This window comes from Drosophila teissieri, chromosome 3R (assembly GCF_016746235.2).
Source record: "Drosophila teissieri strain GT53w chromosome 3R, Prin_Dtei_1.1, whole genome shotgun sequence".
NCBI lineage: Eukaryota > Metazoa > Arthropoda > Insecta > Diptera > Drosophilidae > Drosophila > Drosophila teissieri.
Genome location: NC_053032.1, coordinates 19696111 through 19722078, shown reverse-complemented (window position 1 = coordinate 19722078; position 25968 = coordinate 19696111). Strand labels below are relative to the sequence as shown.

Sequence of the window (25968 nt, the reverse complement as noted above, 5' to 3'; positions counted from 1 at the left end):
TTTATTTAATTATTTCGACTATTGGGATCATTTTTTTGGCCACGCCATGCCATGCCAGTATTATTGCGGGTTCCGGCCATTTCTGTTGCGGTGATACAATTTTGACACAGGTTTGTCGACTACTGCCACGCCCCCTCGATCCGGCACACGAAATCCGGAATTCCCCGACCGGGTCGAACTAATTAGACGGCGCACCAAAGCGAAAATTTCGGTATTAAAATTGCTGAAAGCTCAAAATTATATTTATGGATCGCGGCAATAATTACGCTAAGCCAAAGTGCAAATTGTTATGCCTGTGGTTTCCCCGCGCCCCAAACTCTTTGGCCCATCACATGCCGAATGTTTGTTCAGCCTGTGGAAAGTGGGCGAGTTCTCTGTGTGCAATCTGTACTCGTATCCTGATGCAGTATGTGGATAGCAGGGGGGTCTGTTTAGCGACAACTTATGACAGGTTGTGTGGGTTGTCCGGTAGCAGAGCAAGGATTAAAGATTGTCTAAAGGGGTTGTAGAACAGCAGGCGTTATTAAAGCACAACCCTTTAACATACTCTATACATACTCGTATACATATTCTATTCTACAAAGTTCGTTGTCAGCAGGTGTGGCAAGTTTCAGCTGTTGAATGGAGCAGCAGTCACTGGATATTAGAGGAAATGCCAATAAATTGCAACATTGACGGGTATTCCAGTCAGCCGAACTCCGAAGCACACGACTTTCCTGCGGAAGCATGTGCGTGAGCTAAGTGCGGACAAAGTTCAAAGGCGACTCACACGTTAAACGCCCATTGAATTTAGCTTCGATATGAATGCGATATGTGACCCCGCCCCTGCCACACGAGAAGGGGTCACGTGTGATTAGACCTGGTCGCGGTCACGCCAGCCGAAAGGCCTTATCCCCATTGAGCCATAAATATTGGTAACACAATCTAAGCTCTGGCGGGGTCAGGACTTGTGCTTGAGGTGCGAAAAGTCGCACTGCCACTCGCACTCGCACGCCATCTGCCGACCCGCACCGCCACTCATTTCGTGGCGCCCCAGGACCTGAACTTCTGCCCCATCCAATCGTCTGTTTTAAATCGCTACAAAATTGGTTTTCAATTTTTAAACGCCTCGCCGGGCTATCGCCTGCTAGGTGCCAGGTCCTAGGTCCTTCGTCCTTCGTCCTCCGGTTCAGGTCCTTGCGTGCCTTTGCGTCTTGTCCTTTTGTCGACATAAGGCCGCACAAGCACTCATTCGGTGCACTTGGAAAAATAGTTTATTGTATTGGAATCGATTTAAGTACTTTTCATTTAAAAAACAAATGTTTATCTTAATTATTATTTGGGCAAAGAGAATAAATAAGGACAAATTTAGAAATTTAATACAATTGGGTTGAATTATGTACGCTGAAGAGCAAAGTTCATAATAAACTCTAGTGTAAATGCCTTTGTGGGTGGCGCTTATGTTTTATACATGATTTTTCCCCGCGCTCGACCGGATTTTGCGGAGTAGTTTGCTCTGGAGCCGGGAGCCAGGAGCCAGGCCATAATTCACGTAAGGCGTTAATCTGTGACACCCAATGCTCTCCAAAGCCAACAACATGTGTCGGGGATGGAGATCACAGCTGCTGCATGGGATGATGTTCGTAGTGGGAGCCCCTGCCTGCATTTTGTCGCCGGGTGAAATATGGCACACACACTCGAAGGGGTTAATTACTCAAAGGGACAATCGATTGGGCGTGTTTCGAGTCCTTTTGTTGTGTCATTTGAAGTGAAAAGGCAGTTCTGCCTAAATTTGGAAAGTTTCCCATACCAAATAACCGAAAAATGAGCCCATCAGCATTAGTACGAAACGCAGATATATTGGTTTTTTCAAGTTTTTTTTTATTCATTTTTTTGTTTTAGTTTTTCTACTCATTGTTTTTAACATTTTTTTGTGTTGGAAAATTTAAAAAAATTTTTTACTTTTTTTGTTCACGTTAGTTTAGAAATTTTTGTGGTTTCCGTTTTACACATACATGTCCATATATATGCATCGTATAATTAATTATTAATATAATAATAGTAGTAAATATTACTCTTTATGGTTTAAACTATCACGTTTTTCACAATAATCATTCCTTTCGTTTTGCTTAGTTTTCCTCTCGCATTTTTCATATTTAAGTAGCTTACAAAATTACTTTTAATAGAGTTTCCATTATGTTCATTTTGTAGGTCTGTGTGTGTGTGTGTATCGTATCATATCATATTCGTAGAGTTAAGTTTAAATTATTCATATAAAAGTTGCAAACTTAAAGGGCACATAAAAGTCAGTGATCAATGTGTGGTTGTGTGTGTTATCATAAACTAAAGTCAACACTTCATGTGAAAAACAAAATGGTTGTGGCAGAACTATGTATAATTACGCAACAGCCGATTGAATTGTCGTCGGACATCTCTCTCATTTTGTAATATCTATAATATTGATAGATCGGTTCGTTAAGCTCATACAGATACAGAAGCGTCTGGCCAATATGGATGTGATTGTGTTTATGTGTGGATAAAATTGTATCAATTGATAAGGCGACATTTTAAAAAGAAGCTGGGAAATATATTTACAGATATCTAATGATTACGAAATAATATTTAATGAAACGTTCTTTGCACTTTTCGTATTTGTGTGGTTTGTAGTGTGTGGTGTTGTGTGTTGAGTGTTGTGTGTATGCTTGCTTAAGCTAGATGAGCGAAGCAAAATCGAGGAGCTGAAGGACCTTGAGAGAGTTTCGCAAACTGCTCGACTGCAACTTCACCGTTTGCCTCTTATTTAGTTATGGTATTTTCAAACTGCAGTCACGCTTTAAAGTCTCTCTATATGTGTTTGGATATATGCAGATATATGTATATAGTTATTATCCGTATTAAGCTTAGGTTTGATTTCTCACATATGTTTAAGATTAGGTCTATTCACTATGCGAAACAAACTTCATTATTTCTGAATGCTTTTTTTTTCGTTTGCATGATTTGCCTTTTCGTTTTTTAAAGTTTTAAACTTTTTTTGGACTTGACAATTTTTGTGTGATTTTAAATTTTTTTTGTGTTTTTTTCTAGCTTTTTCTGTAGTCGTAGCTTTCTCGAATTAAAAGTTAACAAGTGCAAAAACTAAAGGTAAAAAATAAATGGTTTTGACATGCTTCTAAATGCTTGGCGGGGTACTGAGGTTTTCGGGGGTTAACCAATTCGATAGATTGGATTGATATAGACTGGGGGGGCAGTGCAGTGCGACAAGGGAAGCAGTGAACCCGAGTCCAAGTCGGATTCCTATTCCTATTCCGCTGGCGATTGCAATTGCGCTGGACTGGCTTGTGGTAAATGCTTAAATAACTAAAATTCGCTGGCACTTGAGCCCCGCTTGCCTCAATTGGGTTTAAGGATTACAAGATCTCGCTGCCTCTTAAACAAATACATTTTACATTTGCGCTAAGGTCACACACACAAAAAATAATCATAATTATAGTTAGTAATCATATTCTTATGTACGCGTTTTCATGGCTTCAGTGTACCTTTGCATATAAAGTTATATATGTATTTATATATATATATTTATGTATATATATGTTCTTTTGTAATTTACAAAATTTATTTGCATTAAGATCATTTGGTTTTTGTTGTTGGTTGTGTATCAATTTCGATTGATTGGTTTTCAGTTTTCGTTAGGTAATATATGCATAGGTTATATCGTTATCGTTATGGTTATTAGCTTTAACTTTAATCGTATAGTACAACAGTTCATGGCATTACGTCAACTATTAACGCTGCTCTAAGTAGGAAAATCTTTGCCTGGATTTTTGCATCGCATAAAAATAAGGAGAATAATCAACAGAACAAAAAATATAAGGGCAATCGTTTCGTTATTTTCCAAGATCATGGCTGGTTGGCACTGGTACAAAGCAGACAGACCCCGCTGTGTGTAGTTGGTGTGTGTGTGTGTTTTGTGTGAGCATTGAGCATTTCGTAAGCAACCATTGTTTTAGTTTTTTGTCGAGGGTATGCGAGAAACAAACATTTAGAATCGTAACTACTAAACCAACGCGCGCTAGGCAAATTGCAATAAACAAATTTCAAAAATTTCACTTAATTATGCTAAACGCTAACGACTGTTCCCACTTTACGCTTGACTCGAATACTACAAAAGAATAATAAGAATGAATAAACAAAAGAGTGTGGAGCCATCAAATACGAGTGCCCCCTGAAAACTAAGTCGTAGATATTAACTTATGCCTAATCCAAAAAGTGTCTCTGCATTATCGTGTAACTACTTCTGCGACGAGGATGACCCCGATACCGTTACCGCTGGCGTCGCTGCTGCCGTTCCCGCTGCTGTTGATGTTGCTGCTGATGAGGCTGCTGATGCAGCTGCCGCTGATGTGGTGGCACGTGCCGAGTTTGTCTGTGCTCCTGCTCCGGGCTTCGGCTTCTGTTGCTGCTGCTGTCGCTTGTGTGGCGCCAGGCCAGAATTGCTACCGCCGCGTCGCAACTCGTGCTGCGATCCCTGATTGCGATTGGCCACCTGCGGCTTGTTGCCCAGGGAGCCGCTGCGAATGCGCACTGTGCTGCTGCCGAAGGAGCCTGTGCGCCTGCGGTTTTGCTGCTGATTGTAGCCGCCGTATCCCTGCTGATACTGGTGATGCTGCTGCTGCTGCTGCTGCTGCTGCTGTTGTTGGTGCTGTTGCTGCAGCAACCTGCCCACATAGTCGCTGCGGTTGGTGATGGTTGTGTTGAGGCGGCGTCCGCCGCCTGCAACTACAGCTGTGCCATCACTCTCCGACACACTACGGTGGCGGTTAAGCTGGCGGCCTGGATTAAGACTGCCCACTCCTTGCAGCATCTCGTTGATCTCCGGCTCCACCACGCGGAAGTCCTCGATGTTCTTGAAGCTCTTCAGGTACTCGGCCAGCTTGGGCTGCACCTCCAACTTCTCACCGTTCTTGTAGTATTTCAGGAAAGCCCAGAACTTCTCGAGGCCGTACAGTTGACCTGGTGAAAATGTGTAAAATTAGTAATGAATCATATTTCAAGAATAAGGTTACAAGCTTTTTTTTATGTGCCCAATTAATTCTTACCTGTTTCATAATCGGCAACCGTCTCGTCCTGGAAATCCTCATAGACATTCGGTCTGAACTTCTTCTCCAAGCCGTACGAGAAGAACCGGAAGAGGCACTCAAGACCGTAACGGAAACCATTGCCGGCATCCTCCAGCGCCAACGACCGGAACTCGTTGTACATGCTCTTGTTGAAGTTCTCGCGCAGGAAGAACGACCAGAATCGGTACAAGGTGTTCATCTCCTGCGATTGACCGTAGCCCAAGCGCCGGCGCTCCTTGAGGCAGCGCGAATGGTACTTGTGGTAGGCCTGTTGGGTGAAGTTGTTCTCCTTGAGAAGAGCATGTGATGGATGCTGGAACACGGGCAGCGACTGTGGCACCGACGATCCAAACGATCCGTACGAAGAGGCGGTGGGCGATGTGCCCGCCGAGGATCCCATCGAAGTGGTGCGAGGACGGTGCTCCACGGTGTCGAGCAGCCAACCGACGTGGGCCTCCACTGGCGGATTGGCGGTGTGGCGGAGTTTCCTCTTCCTTGGCGTTCGGGGATCAATCGAGTGCGAGTTGGGAGCAGCATAGAAGCGGGCACGTCGAGACTTCAGAGTGTTGTTCAGCGTGGAGTTGAGAGTGGTGTCACCGACCAGGGTTTCATCAAGATCTTCCTCAAATGGTGGCGGTGGTGGAACCACCTGTGGCGGCAACACTGATTTGTTTCGGCCACCGGCCAGTTTTTCGAAGTCCGCCTGGGAAATCACATTGACAGTCTTGTAATCGGCAACCACATTGGTGGTGGTCCACAGATCCTCTTCGTAGTTGACCAGACCATCGTTGATGATGTTCTCCAGATCCTGGGTGATTTTCGTGCGCGACGTAAAGTCGGCGGTGCGGTCGTAGCCCTCGTGTTTAGGTGCGCGACCCACTTGGGCCACAATCAGCAGCTTGTTGATGTCGCGATCGGCAAACTCGTAATCGGACTCGTCGTCGTCGGAGAAGTTTTCGGTGAAGTTGTTGATGCGTCCGGTTCCGGGGGGTAGGGGGTCCATTAGCTCCTCGTCAAACTGGAAGTCTAGTTCTTCCTTTTCGGCATGGCACTGAGCGGATGGCGGAGCAGCTGTTTTGGATGAGGATTTGGAGTGGGTTTTGGAGTAAGCAGCATTGCCAGATTTAATGTTGTTGTTCGTGGTGGTAGTGGCGGTGGAGGTGGTTGTGGTTTTGGTGGTTGCTTTGGTGGCTGAGGAAGCATTGTTCGTGGTTACACACACAGTGGCTGATGATGAGGCGTTGGATGGGGCGTTGTTGGACGAGGACTTGGACTTGGACGAGGTGTTGTTCGTTTTGACATTATCGTTATTGTTGTTGAGCGTTTGTGAAAGCGGTGGCTGTTGTTGTTGTGGTGGTGTAGTAGCGTTTTCTTTGATAGCATTTGTTTTGGAGCGTCTCTTTACCTCTTTCCATATGCCATCCGGCTCCGCCACCAAAGCAGCTGCTGACCCAGCTCCATTGCCCGCTGAAGCAGCAGTTCTCTTGTCCGGCGTCGATGTCGACTTTGGCTTTACACTCTCAGCCAGTCCACTCAAATGTCCAGCCAGCTCAGCGGCACCACCCTCCACTTGCTGGGTCAGCGCACTGATCGCATTCACAGAGTTTAGAGCCGCAATGGTCGAGGGTCTCGACTGTTGCTTATCCTGCAACATTTTTGGCACCAGACTCTGGGAGTTCCTTGGCACAGGCGGTGGCGGAATGCTGCTCAACGGCTTTGTGGCCATCGCCGATGTTAGAATGGGCGGCGGCGAACCGACCTCAGTCTGCTCCTCCAGTTTCTCCTGGCCATCAATCGGCTCCAACTGCTCCGGCTCCAGTGTGCCGATGGCCTTTTGTTCCCCTTCGGTGACTTCCGGCACATCCGTGATAGGCCAGGTGGTTGGTGTCGTCTTGGTGCGCACCTTGTAGCCCTCGAAGAGCTCCAGTTTATCCGATTCCTTAATGGCGTTCACGATCACAGCCACATCGGTGGTCAGTGCGAGAACGCGATGGAACGAGGCGATCAGGGTAACTGGGATATAGCCCTCGGGGTCCATTTTGCGGCGCAAAAAGAAGTCGCCGGTAAGATTATCGACGCTGAAATAGTATTCACTATGGGGGGCAAATGGAGAGAGTTTGGGAGTCAACAAAGGGGTTCTTAGAATCAACGGAGATAATGCCTTTAGTCCAGTTTATAAATATATATAACAATTTAAAATTAAATGTGCCGAGTTCTTAACATGTTATAAATAAATCGACTTTTCTAATATTTATCCAGCAAAAGGCATTAGGCGAAATGTATCGATATATACTTACACTTGCTTCTTGATGGCCTCCTTGACGCTGTTGGCGTCCATTTCGATGTAGGCGGCGGGCACGTTGCCAAAGTAGTGGGTGCCCATGAGCACATACGAGGACTGCGAGTCGGCGCCGGCGGCGTCCGCCGGCAGATAGTTGGCATACTCGCCCGAAGCTAGCAGATGGCGTGGTATGCGATGAGTCGGGCGACCTGGTCCCTGTCGGGAGAATCCGCCCCGGCCTTGCCGCCCGCCACGGTACGGCGTCCGGTAGCGACGCGGCCCGCGCGTGGCTGAACCAGCTCCCGCTCCCGCTGACCCGGCACCACCCGCTGCTCCAGAGCGCTGCTCATCGAGCGCTGCGGTGGTGGTGCTGCTGCTGCTACGCCAGGAATCCACGCGCTCGGACGTAGCAGTCGCTGGGCGTGACCCGTACGGATGCCGGCCAGCGTGTGGATGCCGCGACTCGCCTCCCGCTCCTCCAGCACCTGGCTGACGGTCGTGGTAGACGCGCGGCGGACGGCGCTGGTCGGCACCATCGTCGCTAAACCGCCGATTTGGCCGGCCGCCAATCGGCTTGGGGCGACTGGACTTAGCCAGATCGATGGGCAGCGGACGCCACTTGTGCTTGGGTATCTTCTTTGTGAGGGCAGGCCCGGCAGAGGTGCCAGTAGCTCCTGCAGCAGAATTGGCCGCTGGCTCTGTGTCTCGCTGGGCTTTGGCATCATGACTCGTGCTGGCAACAGGTGCAGTTGTGGCTTGGCTGTTGCTAGTGCTGCTGCTGCTGGGATTGCTGCTGCTGGTTGTTGTGGATGCGACGTTAGACTCTGTGGCAACTTCACTTGAAGTGGTATTGCTGCTGCTGGCTGCTACTGCGGCTGCTGTTTTGGCTGGCTGCTGTTTTTTCGTTGGGTTGCGCTTGGGTTCGTTGCTGGTGGCTTTGCCACTGCCAGAAGTTCCGCCAATAAGCGTCGGCCAGTCACCAACGTTGCTAAAGTCGCTGGCCTGAAAGAGATGGATTCGCTGTTTAGAATGCTGTTTGTGTGCCTGCATGAAGTGGTGGCTATGGGCATCTTACGAAAACAAATCCCACATTAAAATGGTGCCATTGAAATGTATGATTATTAAGTTTCAATTCGACGCTTATTTCAATGATAGATTTTTTATGAGACATCACTATATACCATTTCGTTGGCTAAAGTTAGGTACCCACCTTTTGATTGACCTTCTTTTTGTCCTTTACCACGACTTTGGCAAGAGCATCCGCCTGACTGGCATCAACTGTAATGAAACAAGCAGTTCTGGGCTGAGCATATCGAAGTACAAGAAAAGTGTTTTAAAAATAAGAAATCAGGCCATGTCGCGGCATATGCGTCGCCACAAACCGACACCTTCTCTCGGAGCATCGGGTCAACAGAGAGCCGGAGAATCGGAGAGTCGGTGAGCGGGAGCCACGTGAGCAAGGACGGCAGAGAACAAGAACCAGAGCAGTCACATGGTGACGGTGGTCTGGTGGTCGGGTCCAGGTTCTCTCATCCTTCTCTTGCATCAAAACAACTCCCCAGGGGGTAGATAATATATATATAAATATATAGGAATTTACAGAAATACACAAATGTATTTTGCTTCTAAACATTACTGGGGAAATTGCCTTGACACACAACTAGATAAAGAACATGGTACTAAATCTTAATAATCTTCATAGTATACATGAGCTTTCTTGAGGTTGCTGAACTATTGAGATATTCGCAGCATGTTAATATTTTATGAAAATTCAGCATAATAAAAATAGATTGCTTTCCATAAATTATTGAATGTAAACATACAGCCACTTAATTTTTTGGCTCACATCTAGCAGTTATATTTATAGTTCACTTGAGATCAATTAAGTTAAGTACGGAAAGTTTTCAATCCTCCACTGGGGCACTCACCAGTTGTTGTTGTTGCGGTTTCAGTTGTTGCTGCTGCTACTGCTGCTGCTGCTGATGTGCTTGCTGCGACTGATGTGCTTGCTGCGACTGCTGCTGCTGCTGTGGCTGCTGTTGTCTGTGTGGTTGTTGTTGCTCCCTGTTGAGGTTGTTGTTGCTGCTGTGTCTTTTTGTTGCTGGCGGTGTTCTGTGCGTTGTTGTTTTGGCTGGCAGTTTGTTTAGTTTGTTGCTGCTGCTGTGCCTTGGGCTGCAAAACACGTTTGTCCAATGGTGAGGTTCCTGCCTTTGGGCTGCCGGATTGTTTGGCCGATATCTGTGGAAGTAGCAGAATGAAGAATTCAAGAATGTGAGTTACACTTCGCAGAGTTGGTAGCACCGAAAAACGGGTAAAAATCAATGCAACTCCAGCTCCAGCTCCACTCCCTATGCGCAGTGCCCCTAACCCAGATTTAGTTCGCGACGAGGGTGGCTGACTCCTATATCGACTTCTATATCGCGTATATATGTATGCATTTTGGAGAGCGGCTAATTTCTCGATCTGCCCACTGGAAAATTACCTCGTTTTGTACAAGAACTTTCAGTCGCCTTGCCTCGGTTCACTTCTAATCAGTTCTCACTGCGGGCTTTTCTCTTATCGTTGTTTGTTTTGCTTTTCATACAACACCTTTGCTAAACTAGCAATTGGCACAGTTGTTGTTCTTGCTGGCACTATTATTTTTATTGGGCCTCTGGCTTTGTTTAAACAATTGTCTGCTGGTTACGAACGACTGGTGCGTCCGTTCTCTCGAAACGTTGGATGAGTTCTGTGCGATAGCGACAGTTTTTCGACTCGAATAAGCCTCCGCCTCCGTTTTGCTCTGCCCTTTCTTCCTCTCCGGCTCTCCGTCGCTCCCGCTCTCTTTCCACTTTTCGCTGTCCACGCGTTGGCTACGTGAGCAGAAACGACGAAGTAGATGGCACAACAACAAAGGCGGAGGCGAGGGCATAAAGCACAGCAACAACAACTGGTTTTACAGCGCAACATAAAAAAGGGTACAGTAAAGCTTCGACTGTCGCCTATACTACAGTCCATACACATTTGCCTTCACACAAATGACTTCTAGTTCCATCTGAAAAAGCACCACTGTGGCCTCAGATCCAAAACAAAAACAAAACAGAAAACAGCCGATGCGCCGGTTCATGGATGCGTGAGAGAGGAGGAAGCGGAGAGCCGGAGAGTTTCGCCGGCGAGAGAGTGAGCGCAGGGCACCCTGTATCTGTATCTCAATCTGAAGCTCTATGTGTATGCGATGGATACAGGTTTTCGTTCAGTGTGCGTACGTGCGTTTATTTTATCGTTTTGTTTTTGCACGCATTTTCTACAAATGTTGTTTTGATCCGCATTAAAGTTCACACACCCACAACGCATCGATCATAGGTCGAAAACAGGTGATACGCATATCTCCAAACAAACAAAAACCTAACAATTATAAACATAAACATTGGCCATCTCGCTCGCTCCAGATGTAACAGTAACCGAGCATAAAAAAGAGGCAAAACAAAACAACATGTGATTTTCGGCACGTAGGCCATCCGAAGGAGAGCCGAAAACGAAGAAACGTGGTGGAAAAACTTCAAAACAAAGAGAGTGGATTAAGAAGAGAAAGAGAAAATCGTGTTAATGCTTAAATAAGCCTATAAAAAATATTACACACAGATAAAAGTTCACAAAGATACAATTGAAAATTGCTGCTGAAGTGACAACAAAAACAAGGCGTAAATTGGAACTTGAACGATATAGTTCTGACCTTAAAACAATATCAACTCATATATCATATCAGAAAACCTTTATGGCTTCCTATAAGACATGACAAATTATTTCACTCTCCTTGAAGTTACGTTCATAATAAACGATATCGGGTTTGATATAAATGTTATTTCCCTACCCTAATATATACAGTGGCGAGCAAAAGTGAGTGCATGTTCATAACTCTCGACTTTCATCATCTATAAAAGCAAAACTAAAGCAGGTAATCCAATAATTTTTTTTATTTTTGTTTACCTATCCTATTTTTAACAAATAGGACAAAAAAAACCGTAACAATATGTATTCAGCGAAGACTTAGAAAATAAAAACCAAAAAAAGTCGCAAAAACTCACTTTTGCACGTTATAAGAAAATAAAGAAAAAATTAATTTTTAATATATTATCCATAGAGCCATATTATAAATTACTTGATTTACTCGAGATGGCATACTCTCTACCAAGTTTTCAATGAGTTCCTTGGAAATTCGGTTCCATTCATCTTGTACACGCTCCCAAAGATTGGTCATGTTTGTTGGAGCTGAGTCGTACTGCCCGAGCCTTCGTTTCACGATTGACCAAAGATTTTCAATCGGATTGAGGTCAGGACTTTGTGCTGGCCACTCCATCAACTTGAAATTTGGTTCACCAATCCATTCCTTGACAATTTTCGCTCGGTATAAGCAGTGATTGCAGCTCAAAAACGCCGAAATGTGACATCCAGATCGCAACAGAAAGGTCGCAAAAAATTATTATCGGACTCAGATGCCCGACTAAGGAATAAGGAATATCCCAGATGAGAAAAAATAGGCTGCTAACACCTAAAGAAGCATCTTTGGCCATAAACAAAAACGTTAGCGAGTGGACTGCCAGAAGAGCGCTGCGCAACATTGGATATGCAGCGGCTGTTAAAAAAAACAAACCTGCATTATCCGAAAAAAATGTTAAGGCGCGTCTAAAATTTGCGAGAGAGCACAAAGATTGGACCACAGATGATTGGAAACGTGTTGTCTGGTCTGATGAGTCCAAGTTCAACCGTTTCCAGTCAGATAGTAAACAATACCGCTGGCGTAGATCCGGAGAAAGGATTCAAAGACACCATGTGAAGCAAACGGTTAAACATGGCGGCGGAAATATAAGTCTGCCCCCTGCATTTAATAGATGGCATTATGCGAAAGGAGGACTATCCGCATATTTTGCAAACCCATCTTCCCATTTTTATGGAGAAATGTGCGTATTCGGAAGAAGATATTATTTTTCAACAAGAAGGCGATCCGAAGCACACAGCGAAAATTGTCAAGGAATAGATTGGTGAACAAAATTTCAAGTTGATGGAGTGGCCAGCACAAAGTCCTGACCTCAATCCGATTGAAAATCTTTGGTCAATCGTGAAACGAAGGCTCGGGCAGTACGACTCAGCTCCAACAAACATGACCAATCTTTGGGAGCGTGTACAAGATGAATGGAACCGAATTTCCAAGGAAGTCATTGAAAACTTGGTAGAGAGTATGCCATCTCGAGTAAATCAAGTAATTTATAATATGGCTCTATGGACAATATATTAAAAATTAATTTTGTCTTTATTTTCTTATAACGTGCAAAAGTGAGTTTTTGCGACTTTTTTTGGTTTTTATTTTCTAAGTCTTCGCTGAATACATATTGTTACGGTTTTTTTTGTCCTATTTGTTAAAAATAGGATAGGTAAACAAAAATAAAAAAAATTATTGGATTACCTGCTTTAGTTTTGTTTTTATAGATGATGAAAGTCGAGATTTATGAACATGGACTCACTTTTGCTCGCCACTGTATGTAAATAGTTAGGACCCTTATTAAACATTTTCTTTTAGTGTAACGAATTGTGTCAGGCTTATGCTAAAAATATTGAAACACTTTCCATGCAGTTGATCACGTATTCGTATGAATTTCCAAGGATAAATGCATGATGTGTGCCAATAAACTATTCACCATTGCAAACAACATTCATTGCGAATAGTTTAGGAAAAGTACGCAATAAAAGCCATGACTCCACCCAATTGCAGGGACATCATGAGTCACAAGGATTTGTCATTTTGCGCAGAGGAATGTCCTTTTCCTATGAGTCACAAGGTAACCATTGGAGTTTGTAATTTTCCATTATGCGTACCTATAAGAAACACTTTCCCCACAAACCTAAGATTATCGAGTGCCACTTGTCAAGCACATGTTTCCAATACTATATTTACACAAGCATGGCTCTTATCACTTTTGGACATTTTGAACCCCCACATAATTGCTGACGTACTTGGCTGTTTGTCATTCATTTTGGAATACTATAATACCCATAGGTAAGCTATTTTCAAGCAGAGATTATACATTCATTAGGATGGCAGGTTCAAGGTCAATCATAGTATAAAAAGCAATCGAAATGGATTGCAGTGAACAAGTGATTCATAGGGAACTGTGCCATTGCAATTCACTTTTGCATACAGCACTACAAACTTGAACTTGCCTTTAAATAGCTCTTCAAGTATCCAGCGTTTTTCAGTTTTTCGCCATTAAGAAAACACCACTTTTAATGAATAATACTGTATATCTCTGGGATCTGCGTAAGTGCACCACATCGAGCGATCGCTCAAAGACAACTGAGGCGCCTGCAGTGCGAAAATACTATTTTAAATGGCACTAGAATCAGTCGTCTAGCACGATAGCAACTGAAATCGCACAAAATACGACAAAGAGAAGTACAAATAATGCCAAACAATGACCGAGAGCCGGGTAAACGTGCAAAAAGACCCACATTCAGCGGTTCTCGTTCTCTAAGTCAACAACCCAGCCGAATGGCTCGCAATCAGTTTGAGGTTATAGTGCAGGCGGGATCGGGGTTGGGTTATAGTATATACATTCTATACCCCTTTTTGAGGTTGCGAGTCGGTCGACGGGTCTTTCTGCGTCTTAGCAAATTGAAAAATACGAGTAGAATGCAAAAACCAGTCAATAATGCCGGCCGCAAGACATTATGTAAAATTATTGTAAAAAAAATTGAGAATAAAACCAGAAAACGTGCTCAGCCAATCGAGTGGCTAGCAAAAAGATGGAAAAAAAGTTACGCGAGCAACAAAATTAAAGAATTCATATGGAGAACAAATACCGACAATCAGCTCAGCTTACATGAATAGTAATAAATTTACTAACACACACAGAAAACTGATAGTGCTCAAATCTCTAGGTGTTATGTAGACCAAAAGATACTCAGGTGTTATAATACACAATCTCTCTTTAAAACAGATGGAATAAGAATCAATTTAACGAAATATTCTAGTGCTACTAGATAAAAAAATTTAGACAAAGATACAAAAAATACAAAACGGCATTCTATCTTATAACTACAGCATACCCCACAATTGATGGATAGGAAAAAGGTCGCCCAGCTTTAAACGCAAACAGTTTAATGACTACAATTCGTTTTTCTCTTTCTATTTATAGTTTCATTCGTGATTAAATTAAGCGATTAAACTACCAGCCGATTGCCATACGCAGAAAGCTGAGTAGAGTGCCAAAGCCGGGTAATTTTGATGCGAGGCGACGAACTCCATCGACACTCATCGCACAAACACCGATGATAACACTCCAAGTTTATAGGGGGTGTGTGCGAGAAGTTGTTTACGTTTGTAGCGAGTGGAGCAACTTTATTTAATGCGTAGCTGGCTTAGGAACATAAGTCTTATCGAGGTCCCCCCAGGGAGGTAAACAAGCCGAGAACAAATATGCTCAAGAATCTTGTTTAAATTCTATATTCCGCATTTAGTTGTGAAAGTAAAACAGACGTCGTCGCTAGGGATTTCTATAATTTGCGAATAAATATTTGAGGTAGTCTCCGTCACCTCATGGTTTTATAATCACTCACGTATCAGTATCGACTAAATATATATTATAATGAGTAAATTCCACAGATTACTTCTATCAGTAGTTTGAGTAACTGAATGGAACTTACATAAAGTGATTGGAAAAACAGTTTGCGCTGTGACCTTAACTCTACTTTTCATATTGTGACTTCTAGAAACTGCGAAAGCTCGAAAGTATTGCGCAAATAATTAGTGGATCGCCTTTTTCAGTGCAAATAATTACTCAAGGATCAACAGGTAGATAAATGAATGATAAAAGAACTGAGGTAGCGCTGCTCTACTGGCTATATAAATAAGAGATTAAAGGCAGCAATCAAAAGTGTGCGTTAAAGAATTACTTAATGTACTACCAACAGTTATCCAATACATTCTGAAGCACATCATCTTATCTTAAAACTTTTGTAGTACTTTATATGGTTAAATAATACAAGAAGGTAATTGGATCGGTATTACAAAACTGTTGGGAAATCTAATTATTTCATTAATTTGTTATACAATAAAACCAATTGGTCTAGGAAATTGCCTGTTGTTATGTGTACATTAAATTATCTTAAAAATTTAAATTAAATTAACACAGGGGCCCGATCTTCGCACATGTGCATCTATACTGTAAAGTGCATTTATACGTAAATATTTTGCCATTTTCTCTTGGCGACAAGGGAAAAATATTTATCGCAAGCACAAAGAAGTAGGAAGCGCAAGAAAATAAAAAGAAACGAATAAAAACTGATAATAAAGGCAAATACTGTATGTATCCATCCATATCAACCACAAAGATGACAGCAACCTGGGAAACAATGGAAAATGAATACGACTGCGATTGTACCTTGGGATTTTCCGAACCCAGCGTGAATGGAAAAGTACAACTTACAGCTCATTCGATACTTTGATAAGAGGCTTATGAAGCCTGAAATTCACATTTCGCTTCAGTTTGAAATTCGAATAGTACTGCAACGTAATATCCGGCAAAAGGGACGGGAAAAAGATATAACCCACAATGAAACGTCAACGTAATTGAGACAAATTAATGTTATTAATCTCCGGTTGCAACTGAATGCCTAAAAATAGAACATTGTGTTACAATGGATGGGGCCACAATAACAACAATTGCAAATATCGGTGATCATTGACTTTTAATGGGCTTATAATTACAGCAGTGAAGGGTGGTGGTTGTGGAACTAGTACATGAATTTAGTTCAAGCTTGACAGTTAAGTACTATTTGTTTAAATAAAACTTGTATCGGATGTCCACTGTACTCGGTGACACATTTTGTTTCTAAATTTGAGCCTAGAGTCTGTTTTTTAATTAAATTGTTAAGATGATTGCATATTTACTTTCGTTTTCATGTTCATTATTCTTTTTTTGTTTTGTTCCGTCGAAGAAAAAGAGAGAGAGAGAGCGCGCGCAAGAGAGAGTGTGGCTTCTTATCACTCTCTGCAATACGTAGCCCTACGTTACGTAGCGCACCGCAACGTTAGCGGGAGGAAGCGAGAGCGCGATAAGCAGGGCGTTGAAATATCAACAAGTATATCGAGTTTTAGCTTCCACGTCGGCGGCACACGCGATTTCCAGCCTTCCAGCTGTATATGTGTACATTATTCTAATTTTGGTTAGTTATACTGCTTAAGCGCCTCGCAACAGTAACGAACCGGCCATTTCACCACGTGGTGAGTTCGGTAACACGTGCCGTTCCAGCTGTTTACGTTCCTAACTTTTGAATTTCTGATTTCCCGTTCCGATCGCACTTTCTAATATTGAAAAAAATTAGAAAAAAAATAGTGGGAGTTTGCCAAGTTTTCCCAGCCGCGAACTCTTCCAGAACACACGTCAACGGCAACTGGCGTGGAAAAATAGACGGAAACACGAATTTGAATTGCTGCTCTGCAACGCTGCCGCTGCGCAGCTGCAGCTCTGCCAGCGTCGGCGTCGTAGTAAAAAACAAGTATCTATGATAACCAAATTTAAGCCACTCTTTTTCGATCTTTACCTTAATTAATTAGTTTTATTAACATTAATACCTTTTGATATTAATTAACATAACCCTAAATAATCCCAAAACTTTAAAGTTACATTTAATAAAACCATAGTCCTAATATAAAGTCCTTATTGTTGAATAAAAAAAGTAAGATTATTAGATATGTTAATTTTATTGTTGTTAAGGCAATTGCCTTGGTTGTCTTTTAAATATTGATTTCAAGTAGTCGAATAAGTTTATAACTTTTAATACAGTACATGCTCATTTAAACATTTAAAGCAATTTTGATGCATATTTTTAGCCTCAAATGCAATTAGAATAGATGTGGAAAATCGAATTAGCAACGCTTGGAAATTGTGAATCATTCCGAGATTAATTTCACAACGATATGCATACAATCAAAATGCAGTAGTTGTTTAAAACGAATTTAAGTGATGGCAATGTATAATTCGTTTCTGGCTGAACAATTATCATTGTAATCACACTAATGACTGTGATTAGCGAGCAGGAGACTATATCTACCTAAAAATGCACCTAGTTCTGCACAAACTTCAACTTACTAATCTCTAGAAATCAAGGTAAATCTTCTTGAATTTCTAAAAGCATTTTTAGAGCATTTTGCTTAGTTTCAGGTCCAAACTTCCGGATTAGTGCGATTTGCATAAGCCGAGAATGTCAAAAGCGAGCGAGATGTTTGCATATCCATGCCAAGTGGCTCAAAACGCTTTCGAAAGCAGAGCGAATTTCAAACTCCCGCTTGACGACAAGTTAGTTGAGTTATCAACTTTTGAACGTGTAAACTTTTGGCTTTCAGCTTTTTCCACAGAAAGAAAATTAGCCACACCTTTTTGCCTTTTACAGTGTGTGTGTGTGTTCTGCTTTCGCCCTCTGTTTATTTGGCTCTCCCTTTTGCGCACGCTTTCGTCATGTTTGCGGGGGGTAAAGTGAGTGGTGGGTGGTGGGAGGCGGCCGCCTGACGGGATAGATAAACGACAAGCGGCGGCTGACCTTGACATTTATTTTTAGTTGTGAAATATTTAACTTTTTCTCTCGTTCGTTGCGACACCGAAAACAGATGTGCCATTATAGATACACACGAAAAACAGAAACAAAACAAATGAAAAGCAAGAAATTTGAATTTCAGCTTCACCGCCGTAGCAACAAACAAAACAAAGTTATTGGGTGGGTGACAAAATTAATATACAGTCTGCACTTGAGAAGTAGAAAAAGCTTTGCATACATATTATTATGGAAAATATAAGTCGGTGCAAGCTTTAGAGGCTTTACTTTAGCCCAGATAAGCGAGCATGTTTTTGTTTTTGCCAAAAAGAACACAATTTTTAGAACGGCGAGCAGCAAACAAAAGGCGAAATACCGGCGGCAATTGGCGCTGACATTGCGTAATAAGAAACAGTCGAGAATAAATAGAAATAAACACAATTGCCCGTTTGTTTCTCTCGATTTTGTTTTGCTTTTGATGACAAACTGCCTGCCAGACATTATGCAACCTGCCGTTGTATATCTGTGAGATACAATTTTGCCATCGTAATCGGTTTTTTTTTTCTATGCATTCGCATAACGGATAACGGTGATAAGGGCATGAAAAAGCACAGCACAACAAAAAGCGGAAAACGTGTTTCCACTGCACCGCGTGTGCTTGTTGTTGCTGCCCCTCGCACTCTGGTTTATCGGTCGCCCTGCTTTGCTCCCTCTCTTCGCCTCCGCCATTCTACGCACATTTGTTTACCAACAACCACACACACGCACGCACACTCAGCACAGTGGCCACACATGCATGGACATGTTTTTCCATCATTTTTAAGACGCAATTTGAACAAAACAAAATGAAGGTGAAACCGAAAAACGAGAAACAACAAAGAGTGTGAACTTCACTTTGGGGTTCCCTAAAAACTGCCTTATCGCTATTTACAGTGGGTACTCGCATACTGTATCGGTACCATTTCATTTTCCATGACTTTACTGATTACTGTTCATATTGGTGCACTGCTTGTCTAGATTTTCTTAGGTTTCCAAAGTATAACTTATAACTTCCACTTCGGAGAAGCCATAAAAAATGGTCTTTAACATTAGTTTGAGGCATATTTGCATTGACTTTTGAATAGATTTCATTTTAACGGAGATGTTCATTAGCATTTCCCCATGTTTTGTTAGTTTATATTTTTTTTGCCAATGCAAATATGCCTAATTCTATTCTCTATTCCGGTGCACTTCTAGAACGTCTGACTATCTGAATACATTAAGATTTCCAATTAGGAGGCTCCAAAGAACACTCTGCGCACTAATCGAAGTATGAATAACTCTAATGAAACCCCTGCTATCCAAGATACACCCGCAACTACACTCAATCAAAAAGTAACACAAAATCAATCTTGCAATCACTCACCTTCCATGCGTTGACCTTGGGCGGTGGGGCGGCAATGAATCGCTTGGGGGGCGGAGCAGCTCCAGCGGCCCCCTTCTCGCCCGCCTGCTGATCACCGTCGCCGGACTTGGCCTCGTTGCCGCTGCTCCCGGCTCCTTCGATGCTGGCGCTGGGCGAGGTGTCCTTGCGGTCCTTGTGTACTCTCGGTCCAGCAGGAGCAGCGGAGGACACGGCTCCGGCATTGGATCCGGCTGCGCCAGCAGCTCCGGCTGCCGATTTGCGGGGACTACCGCCGCGTGGAGCACGGGGGCGCACTGGCTTGCGATCGGTGTCGGAGGATCCGGGGATGCGGCGGCCACCAGCCTGCTGGGATTTCTGACCATCGCCACGTCCTCCGGCCGGCTGTTGATCGCGCGGCTTCTCCTTGCGCGCCTTTTTGCGATCGCGGCGGTGATGCGATAGTACCGGCACAAAGTCGTTGTTGTCGTCCAATTCCGATGAGTTCTCGGCGGTGTTATCTCCACCGGAGGCGGCGGCACGCTTCTCACCCGTCTGGGCCAAACTAACGCTGCCGACGAGTGGGGCTTCACCGGCTGCCTCGGCGGCGGCGGTTTCAGCGCTCCACGACTTGAAGCTCTTCAGATTGGGCTGGTTCTCTTTGTTGTCCACGGTGGCACTGGTGGTGGTCGTGGTGATGGTGGTGCTGGTGGCGGACTTCTTGGTGTCCAGGTTTTGCACCACATTGGCGTAGGAAGTGGTGGCGCTGCCCGAGGCGGCGACGGTGGCCACAGGAGCGGCACCTCCCGTGGATGGCGTCTCCTCCTTGCTGGACATGCTGCTACTCCTGCGGTTTCTGCGACTCCGGTTTCCTCTCCAGAGTGGGCAGCACACTCGCTGCTCCTGCTCCTGTTCCGGCTTCGTCAGCGGCTGATCCTCGTTGTCGGGTCGGGGAAACTCTTGGCTGCTTCCTTGCCGGCTCAACGGGATGCGGTGGCTCGAGCGATTGGCTTCCGAACTGAAAGGGTTGGCAAGGGAGGGATGCGGTTAGTTTTTTCACAGTGTAGCTCAAGTATAACGTAAGCCTGCCTGTTTGTTGGATATAGGAGGAAAATCTATTCGAAATACTGCAATTACGTCATCTAATACCTTTTGCAAGAAAAGTTGTTATAGCTAAGCTTGACTGTATTGGGTCATTTACATATTGAATTATTCAGGGCAACTCTGCGGTCAATACTGATGCAATTTGTATAATACTTTGCATTAACTTAAAATTTTAAAGGTAGTTGAGAAACTTAATTTCTCGAATTTTAATAGTTACACTTGTAAAAAAAAATAATTTCGAATATATACTGAAACCTATGAAGAGATTAAAACGCAATTTAAATGAATACGAAACTATCCGAAACTAAAAGTTCTTCAATGGAAATACGGAATGTCCATTAAGCCGAGCTTTACTGTGCCTGCTAGGATTTTCCAACTAGATTGCGAGATGGGCGAACTCGAGGTGTTTGTTGCTCAATTAAAGTGATTAATCTCAAGTTCGCCCCTCCTGCATATTTATTTACTTAATGCAACTATTACAGCACACACACAAACACACACACATACACTGCACTTTGAACTTGGGGTTTTCGCAACGGGGATTAATATTCTTGTGGGACTGCAGAAAAGCCTCCCGAGGAGTGCGGTGATTTTTTAGGAACTAGCCATCGGAAAGGAAAAGCCTCTCCCAGCGGCCGATTTTCTCGATTTTCCTCAGCTGTCACGCTGCTCGGCGAATTGAATTAACTGCCACGGATTTTGCACGATTATATACTGCAGTTTGGGGGAGCGGAGAAAATCAGTTGCGAGGCACGACCAATCGTGAATCGAGAGGTATTATATTATTATGCAGCAGCCACACACAGCAGTGTTCCAAAGAAGAAGAAGAAGTGAGGTTAGATTTTTGCCCCACACAAGAGGAAGAGGAAGCAGCAACACAACGCTAAGCGACCAGGGCTGCGGCAAAGCGCGCTGTCCACTTGCCAGGCTGGAGTATAACGTAATGGCATTGCGTAGAACGTAACTGGACTACGACAGGAAATCAAAAGGAGTTAAAGGCTCAGATAAAATAAACTAAGTTTACAGATATCATTTGGGTTAAGCATACACTGTGGCCCGCAACAATAACCCTGTTTTTGCTTCACCCAATATTATGCAATATCAAATGCACTCGGCTAACGGCCTGCAGTGTTGTTAGTGCCGCCCTGGTCAGGGCTTTGAAAACAGCTGATTTCGACTGCAACTCGCCTCGAATTTCAAAATGATGCACGCGGTCACACACACAAGCAAAGGATCAGATTGATTTGAATACGCACCAGAAAATGAAATGGAAACCAGAATTGTATTTTATTCCGCTATCTCTCCCACTTCTTGTTTCGTATGCTTCGTATGTTCACTACGCACTTTCCGCTCCGCGTGTGAATACGTACACGAGTGTGTGTGTGCGTGCGTGTGTTGTTATTGTTGCTTTGCTTTTGCTTTTGCGGGTTTCCTCGCACACACACTTTCGCACTGCTACGCTCCTCGAATCGCTGCCTCTCGCTCGCACTCACTCACGCGCTGGTGGTCAGAACGTTACGAATATTATTTATCGCGTTTTTTTCGCAATTCCACACACACTCGCTGCGTTGTTTGTTGCACCGTACTTTCGCCGTTCACTGGTCTTGTCAATTAACCGCAATTAATCAATTAATTGGAGCATTATACCGCCGAAACAAAAATCAAAATCGGTTACCAGACATGTGGTTCTACGGGTCCAAAAGAAAAAGAGCAGGGTTGTTGTTCAATTCGTGTTCGTTGCGTTGCGATAGCTATCGGCTGCTGCGATACCTACGGTTATTAGGGATGGACATATCAGCGCGCATCTGATTTCCTTTAGTTTTTGTTGTTTTAAATTATGATTAAAATTCATAATTCAAAAATGCAATTATAAATAGCTTTTTAAAAACATAAAATTTTTTTCCCATTTACCACTTGATTTTAAATCATAAAAAGAAAGTTTAAATTTATGCGATCTATCGATTTCACACTCCTCATGTGCCTAATTTTAGGAATATTACATTTTAATTTTGTTAACATGTTTAAAATTTATCAAATTTCCCAAAATTATGCATAATAATAAGTAATTATTTACTTATATCTAAAATACACGTGTTAACATAACGTAAGCAAAATATTTATACGTTTACAGCAATAACGTGACGTGGCGTTTGATTTTTAAATTATCTACCTTTAAATTGTTTAAAAAGGTGGTTAATGCCAGATAAGCATTTTATGTAAGAAAGCTTTAGTTTTTAATATAAACTGCAGTGTAGTGTGTTCCTATTTGAAGATATATTCAATGCTGCGACCTTTTCCATTCCACTTTTAATTCAAAACAGCAAGATACTTTTAAAGAAAAACTGGAAATATTTATATTTCAATTGCACATTCACAAGTAGTGGGTCCACAATACAAAGGGTCAGCACAGGCTACAAATGCTACAAATGCATGGGTTAAACAGACTCGGCTTCAGCCGGATGGGGCACAATGGGTTAACGGAGTAGGTCGGATTTTAATCCGAGAAAATACCAGAAGATTTCAACTTAAGAGCTAGGGTTTGTTTTTGTTTTTGTTTTTCTCAGGCAGATACTAAAATGGAATTCTTGCGCAGCGTGAGCCAGATAGTTGGGTTGCCTACTCCACGGTCACCGACTTGGCCAGGTTCCTGGGGCAGTCCACGTCGCATCCGCGAAGCACGGCGATGTGGTAGGACAGCAGCTGGAGCGGAATCACCGTGAGCACACCCTGCAGACAGTCCACGGTCCTGGGGATCTGCAGCGAGCGCGTGGAGAAGGACATGGTCTCGTTATCGCCCTCCTCGCAGATCAGTATCGGTCTGCCTTTGCGGGATGTCACCTGCTGCAGGGCATTCATGCACTTGGTGTACACCGGATCCCGCAGCACGATCATCAGCACGGGCATCTCGTCGTCCACCAGGGCCAGTGGTCCGTGTTTCAGTTCTCCAGCCAGGATTCCCTCGCTGTGCATGTACGTCAGCTCCTTGACTTTCTGCAATGAGCCAGTAAATTGGATAAATTAGCTTATAAATCGTGGGACAAACATAATGATTAGTTGAGGTGCACTTGGCAAGTAGTATATTACTGCAATAAACAAGTTAAGTGATTTGTTGACGTAGGTTATTTTCCATCAAGCAATACCATTACGTTCTCATGCATATATTAGGATGAGATCTGATTAAATTACAGCTGACATAGATGAAATGCAAAGAACATTCATCACTTACCAGTGCTCCCTCCAAGCAGGTGGCGAAATTGAAGCCTCTGCCCATGATGAGCAGCGACTTGTGCTGGTACAACTCCTTGGCAAGCTGCTGCACCTGCGAGTTCAGATTCAGGACAGTCCTAATGTGCTCGTCCAGCTGGGACAGCCCATTGATGATCTCCAAGCGGCGCTGTTGCAGGGAGAGACGATCCTCCGACATGACCAAAGCGAACATGACCAGCGAAATGAACTGCGAGGTGTACGCCTTCGTGGAGGCCACTCCGATCTCGGGTCCAGCGTTGATGTGGACGCCACAGTGTGACTCGCGGCAAATGCTGCTGCCCACCGTGTTGGTAACGCCCACGATGAGGGCTCCTCGCTGCTTGCAGTACCTGAGGGCCATCAGTGTGTCCGCTGTCTCACCCGACTGGGAGATAAAGAAGCACACGTCGTCCCTGAAAATGGGCGTATTTCTGTCCAGGAAATCAGAGGCCAGTTCTACCATAACAGGTAGTTCGGTCAGTTCCTCCAGCAGCTGCCTGGTGGCCACTGCACTGTGGTAGGACGTGCCGCACGCAATCAGCATTAAGCGGCGACAGCGCTTGATCTCCGGTATGTACTCCTTGATGCCGCCCAGAACCACGGTCTTCGTATCGAACCTCATCCTGCCGCGCATGGTGTTGACCACTGATTCCGGCTGCTCGAAGATCTCCTTCAGCATGAAGTAGTCGTAGTTGCCCTTCATGATCTGCTGGATCTCCATCTTCAGGGTGATAATCTCGCGGGCGTGCGTATCATCGGAGGATTTGTTTAGGCGATGAATGCTGAGGGTGCCATCGCTCTTGACAGCGGCCACATCGTCATCTTCCAGGTAAATCACCCGATTCGTGTGCTCTATAACGGCTGAGGCGTCGGAGGCGAAGAAGTACTCCACTTCCTTGCGCTCCAGCGGCTGAAACTCGGCTTTGCAATCGCCGGGCGGCAATACTTGATAGGCCTGCTGCTGCGGCTGACCATGTGGGCGATGGGCCTTGGCGTACAGAATGGGTATGTGATCGGTGGCCAGCTTGGTCTTGGCCTTGATGCCCACCAAGAGCGGCGATCCCCGTCTAGAGGCCACGCACTCGCCTGGGAAGTGCCTCGACTTGAAGGCGATGGCAAAGGCGCCCTCCAGCTGCTGAATGGCCTGCTCCACGAGCTCGCCGAAGGTGTAGCCAGGATGCTGCTGCCACAGGTGGTGCACCAGCTTGGCAATCACCTCCGTGTCCGTGTCGGACTCGAACACATAGCCGCGCTTCTCCAGCAGGGTCTTCACGTCCTTGTAGTTGGTAATGATGCCGTTGTGCACCACCACAAAGCTGTTCTCCTCATCGGATCGCTGCGGATGTGAGTTGAGCTCGGAGGGCACACCGTGGGTGGCCCAGCGCGTGTGTGCTATGCCTATGTGGGTGTCGATGGGCAGGGAGTAGTCCTGGCCCAGGCAAACCTCCGCCACCGCATCCTCTAGGACTTTTACCTTCCCTGTGCGCTTCACCAGCAGAATGGCCTGTGCCTCGCCAGAGTTCAGCGCATCGATGGCTATGCCCGTGGAGTCGTAGCCACGGTACTCCAATCGCTTCAGTCCCTGCAGCAGGAGATCGAGGACCTCCTGACGCGACTTGGGCGTCAAGTAATTTAGATACGCAAATATGCCACACATTCTGAAATGCAATTGCTCGTCTTTAAATTTTCGAGTGGTTGGAGGATTTCCACGTCGCAATGTAAACTTTCCGGTCAGCTGAGGCTGATCGTTCGCTTCTGAAGCGGTCGCAATGCGATTGTCGTGTTTTTATCGCGACACTGGCGGGAGTTTTTTTGTTTTTCTCTGATAAAACCAATTATTTGCTTTTTCGGCGAAAAGAACACGTCTTCGCCTTGCTCTCTCGCTTGCACTCACACTCCCGCCGCCCTTGCGCCGCTCTTGCGTTCTCGTTCACGCACACAGCTACACACACACGCGAGCTGCCATGTAAACATTGGCTTTGTGTGACCGTATTACAGCCAGGGATGGAACGGCTTCTGTAATGAATTGTAATTATTTTTCGTATGGAAGTTGCTTTTAAATAATATAATACTTTTAAAATTGTTTACTCATATATCACCTGTCTATTTTATCGTAAAAAGGTCTGAATAATATATCCAGAAAAACCGAATTTCAATTCATTGTTGTTTTGAAAACAATATTTTTTTTTTCAAAAAAATGCGCATTGAAGATATGATTTCAACCCCATGCACAAGATATATTCGGGATTATATTAAAAAGAATGAACTGAAAATTGGTTGCTGTAAGACTCAAATTA

The 25968-nt window shown here is 44.2% G+C and overlaps 2 protein-coding genes across 3 annotated transcripts; both read right to left on the bottom strand.

Annotated features, from left to right (window-relative positions):
* Positions 1-2544: 2544 nt before the first annotated feature.
* On the bottom strand, positions 2545-22136 carry LOC122622428 (la-related protein 1). Of its 2 annotated transcripts, none has more exons than XM_043800847.1 (7): positions 21682-22136; positions 19346-20339; positions 9306-9615; positions 8588-8655; positions 7394-8379; positions 5076-7189; positions 2545-4989 (listed from the first exon to the last, which is right to left on the bottom strand). In XM_043800847.1, exons 2-7 carry the CDS (start codon positions 20156-20158, stop codon positions 4268-4270), a joined length of 5013 nt encoding a protein of 1670 aa, XP_043656782.1. In that variant the 5' UTR covers positions 20159-20339; positions 21682-22136; the 3' UTR covers positions 2545-4267. The 2 variants fall into 2 exon arrangements, with proteins under 2 accessions (XP_043656782.1, XP_043656783.1); XM_043800848.1 differs by lacking the exon at positions 21682-22136 and adding an exon at positions 20933-21238.
* A 615-nt stretch (positions 22137-22751) lies between these two features.
* Positions 22752-25640, bottom strand: LOC122619207 (glutamine--fructose-6-phosphate aminotransferase [isomerizing] 2). Its single transcript, XM_043795972.1, has 2 exons — positions 23652-25640; positions 22752-23416 (listed from the first exon to the last, which is right to left on the bottom strand). Exons 1-2 carry the CDS (start codon positions 25326-25328, stop codon positions 23042-23044), a joined length of 2052 nt encoding a protein of 683 aa, XP_043651907.1. The 5' UTR covers positions 25329-25640; the 3' UTR covers positions 22752-23041.
* Between the last annotated feature and the right edge of the window lie 328 nt (positions 25641-25968).

What these genes read in the sequence shown, in the direction of transcription:
- LOC122622428 (XM_043800847.1), bottom strand. Translation starts at nt 20,158, where the DNA reads ATGTCCAGCAAGGAGGAGACGCCATCCACGGGAGGTGCCGCTCCTGTG. An exon ending in AAAAGAAGGTCAATCAAAAG is followed by an intron (nt 8,380 to 8,587) that starts GTGGGTACCTAA and finishes CATCTCTTTCAG; the next exon opens with GCCAGCGACTTTAGCAACGT. An exon ending in GAGGCCATCAAGAAGCAAGT is followed by an intron (nt 7,190 to 7,393) that starts GTAAGTATATAT and finishes TGCCCCCCATAG; the next exon opens with TGAATACTATTTCAGCGTCG.
- LOC122619207 (XM_043795972.1), bottom strand. Translation starts at nt 25,328, where the DNA reads ATGTGTGGCATATTTGCGTATCTAAATTACTTGACGCCCAAGTCGCGT. An exon ending in CCTGCTTGGAGGGAGCACTG is followed by an intron (nt 23,417 to 23,651) that starts GTAAGTGATGAA and finishes GGCTCATTGCAG; the next exon opens with AAAGTCAAGGAGCTGACGTA.